Source organism: Trichoplax adhaerens, genomic scaffold (assembly GCF_000150275.1).
Source record: "Trichoplax adhaerens TRIADscaffold_9 genomic scaffold, whole genome shotgun sequence".
Taxonomy (NCBI): domain Eukaryota; kingdom Metazoa; phylum Placozoa; class Uniplacotomia; order Trichoplacea; family Trichoplacidae; genus Trichoplax; species Trichoplax adhaerens.
Window position 1 is genome coordinate 1,295,411 of NW_002060951.1, and position 3,820 is coordinate 1,299,230.

General features: G+C 30.3%; 1 protein-coding gene across 1 annotated transcript in view; it reads left to right on the forward strand.

Annotated features, from left to right (window-relative positions):
• Positions 1-578: 578 nt before the first annotated feature.
• TRIADDRAFT_58912 (uncharacterized protein) overlaps positions 579-3,820 on the forward strand; it is a gene marked incomplete at both ends in the record, with an annotated part of 4,824 nt that continues 1,582 nt past the window's right edge. The window contains 2 exons of the mRNA XM_002114883.1: positions 579-734; positions 2,225-2,290. Coding sequence (XP_002114919.1) covers positions 579-734; positions 2,225-2,290 — 222 coding nt within the window. The remainder of the gene's footprint in view (positions 735-2,224; positions 2,291-3,820) is intronic.

Genomic DNA, 3,820 nt, shown 5'->3' on the forward strand with positions numbered 1-3,820 from the left:
TGTCGATTAGAAATATTTATTGAGCTTTTTACTGCAGTTACGCCACTGATTCAGTATATAAATGTATGAAAGTATTATTGTATACCACGCGCACACAGAATAATCTTGCAATCCGTTAAATGTATATAGTGATACATATACATCTATATTTTTATATGTGCGAAGAGGTATAGTCTATTTTAAGGCTTAAAATAGTTACATTACCGTCACCAGGAAACACTATAGATATACAGTATAACGTAATCGATGTCCTTTATTAACCTTTTACCCTACCGCGGATCCTCTACTAATCAATCCCAACTGCTGTGAAAGACACTGTATTACAAAATCATAAAAATCAGTGTTTATTGCCATCAATTTAATTAATTAAACTGATTATCAATATTTTTAACGGTTCTATATAGAACAATTCTAGTTTATTTCAAGTTAAGCGGTTGTCGTTTATTATATTATTATTGTCTTTCCGCTTCTGAGCGCACAGTATTTTAATCGTATCGTATATCCCAGCATTGTATAAGCTTTGGAAGCTTTCATAGTGAGAAGAGCATTCTTGTAGTCATTCTAATTCACAAATAGCAATGTCTGAGGAAGAATCAATTTTGAACATTGTGGGATTTGAATTGATAGTCGAAGGCCTAGCCGGTGTTGGATGTGGCGTTGCCAGCATTCTTGTACCCATTTTCTCCAGCGCTTTTCGATTTCAATATTATCAAGGAATTTGGGCAGGAGGCCTGGTAAGTTTCGTCACTATATTAGCGATTAGTTAAATTCTTACTGTCCTTTCACCGATTAATTTGGCTTGCCAAGGCAATACTGATCTATCTTATCACGATATCAGTGATACCGTGATTTATTAAGGAAATTTTTATCAGATTTTAAAATAAGATAAATCTTTAATTAAATTGAGTAAGATAATCTCAAAGCTCTAATAATCGCTCTAATTTATAAAACATCTTTTTCCTTTATCCTATTATGAAAATGATAGATTTATGCATACATAAAAAACAATTTTCATAGGACTTCAGAAATGATCCATATCAGCTTTCTTAACGAATGAATAGTATCGTGCTATATTTCAACTAGGGCTATAGCTTTTAATCGTAGACTGCATCGTCTCATTTATTCTATAACCGTAAGACACATATATTGAAGTTGCTGTCCGCTACTTTAAAGTTTTTCAACAAAATAAATGGCTAAATTGAAATCTATCCCTTAATAAATGATATATTAACAAGCTTCTTTACTATACTCAATAAAATAAGAAGTAATCATGCTGCATCACTATTGCTTTTATCTAATACAGTGTTATTCTTTTTTACTCAGTTTATTAACATGATTTATATTTTATGATCGCCAATTAAAAACTTGTTATCTATCCTTTTGCTTTTGTCCTTTCTTAACTTTATCGTATAAATATTGCCCCTCGTAACTATGATTTTCGTACTCTATCGCCCAGAATATGATTCATTTTATCCATGGCTATAAGTGGTATAATATGATTCCTTATTTAGTAAATCTACACCACTTTGATCCGAATATCTCAAATTACCGACTATAGGCAAAGCTAAAGTAAATTTTAATCCTTAAAGTCATACTCTGAGAGTATTAGTCATATTCTACCATTATAGTAAAAATGTTGATTAAAAAAGTAAGTAAAAATGGCGAAAAAAAACCAACAAAGGATCAACCTGTTGCAACAAATTCTATCAATCAGCTGCCCAGCAATGGCCGTATCCATAAGCAACGACTAGCATTATTTAGAATCGCATAACCTAGTAGCTACATCATCTTAATTCTATCGACCTTTTAATGCAGTTTATCTGATCTAAAATTGAATATTAAGGTACTTTTGTACTCTTCAAGTAATTTAATTCTAATAAGGAATCCGTAATGCTGCCCCCTTCCGATCTTTATTTTCTTCTGTATGACACAATCTCTATGCTAGAATTTCTAATAATATTCTTTTCGTTTAATCAAGTTATTTTTTCAATTAGCTTTCGCATTCCTTTTAAGTTTACTACATATTCATGTTGACAAATTATTGAATTTATCGTTATAGAATTCATTTTTAGTCTCTCGTTTTAATCTTGAATAACATCTGATATTACATCTGGCAACACTTCTATAGTCAATTTTTTCTTCCGTTATAGCAATCTTTCATTTTTATTTTGATGTGTAATAGGATTGATTAACTCATTTAATCTTAATAATTCCTTTTCTATAGATTATTCTCGTTGGTATTTATGCTCTAATACTCTACTATAAAGATGAATTTGAAAAGTTATGGCTGGTAAGTCAATACCACTTCAAAATAACTGATTATAGAATATATTTACATTCATCTTTGACGAGTAATAAAATATAGTAATACCGTACGACAGATACTGATTTAATCTGACTTGAGTTTTTTCCTATCTAAATACAAAAGTACCAGTTTGCATCTATACTTTTTAATATTTTTGTGTAAATGTGTCCATTTCATGCAGAATACAGGGTATAAGATACAAAATCAGTAAAAATCATTAAACACATAGTGACTATCGCTTAACACTTGTTAGAATATGCTGTTATGATTGATTAATTAAAGTATAATGGCGTTAAGTGTTCATACTGTTACAATTACTGCGGTAATCCCTAGTATATAGTTGAAGCTAAAAGTCTGACAATTCCCAGGCTCCTATACACAACAATTAAAATATTCCTGAATTATTAAACATAATTTTAAAGAGTTTTGAAATCCAAGATTTGTACGATAAGTTTAAACTCGTAGACTCGTGCGTCATATGCACCTTACTTATTTTGAAATTTAAAGCCCAAATAAAAATTGGAGAGCGAATTCATGTAACAGGGCGAGAATCTTCTGATATTTTATAGTTCCATATTGGTTAAAATCTCTAATTGATCATTTAGCCAATTCTAGTATAGATCTTAAACCTTTTCCGATAGTAAACATATTTTTGCTGATTTAGATCGACTTATCATTCGATTAGCTGACCTCATATCTGACAACTGCAACTTACTTCATAGAAATGTAACACAACAATATCGTAGGCAATTTTAGTACCGCAGTACACATATCGCTATTCTTGAGAAAAAAAAGTGTAACTATATAAAGTGCATTGTATTGTTCAAAATACACAAATATATACGCGTATATAGCTAAGCTTGAGATTGACTAATATTGTATATTAATTTCATCACTGGCTCAGTTTTGATAATGGTATAGTAAAATTTAAGGCTAACCCTAGGCAGCTGAATGGTAATTCTTCTAAGCGGTAGTTTATAGCCCTAATTACCAAATTATAGTATTAATAGAGTGGATAGGTTTAACTATTTTTGTGTTAAGCTTATATCATGTTATAACGGCATTCAGTAACTATACGATTTGGATGCATAGAAGTAGGCGTAACCATAGCAACCATTCATCAAAATGTTAATGGTACCTATGACTGTATTCTATCTGGTCCAGTAGAATATTGCAGTTTATATGGATTATACTAAAATTGCTGGCAGCATTTTATTTAATAACTGCGATATTGCTGCTGCACAAATTATACCCTACTAAACCTACTGTATAAGAATCTTATATAGTACACTTTGATAATATTTACGCTTATAGTAATCTAAGATATTACATTGGTGTAAGGTATTTGCAATTTAGCTAAGTACTTAGCTAAGAGTAGTAACTATAGTTTTGATAAGTGCTCGTTTATTCGAAATTGTTATATGAAACAAATGAATTCTACACTTTTAAATAAAATCTTAGAGCTATAATACAGTAAATGATGATAAATGATGCATAAATAATGTCTCTATTGTA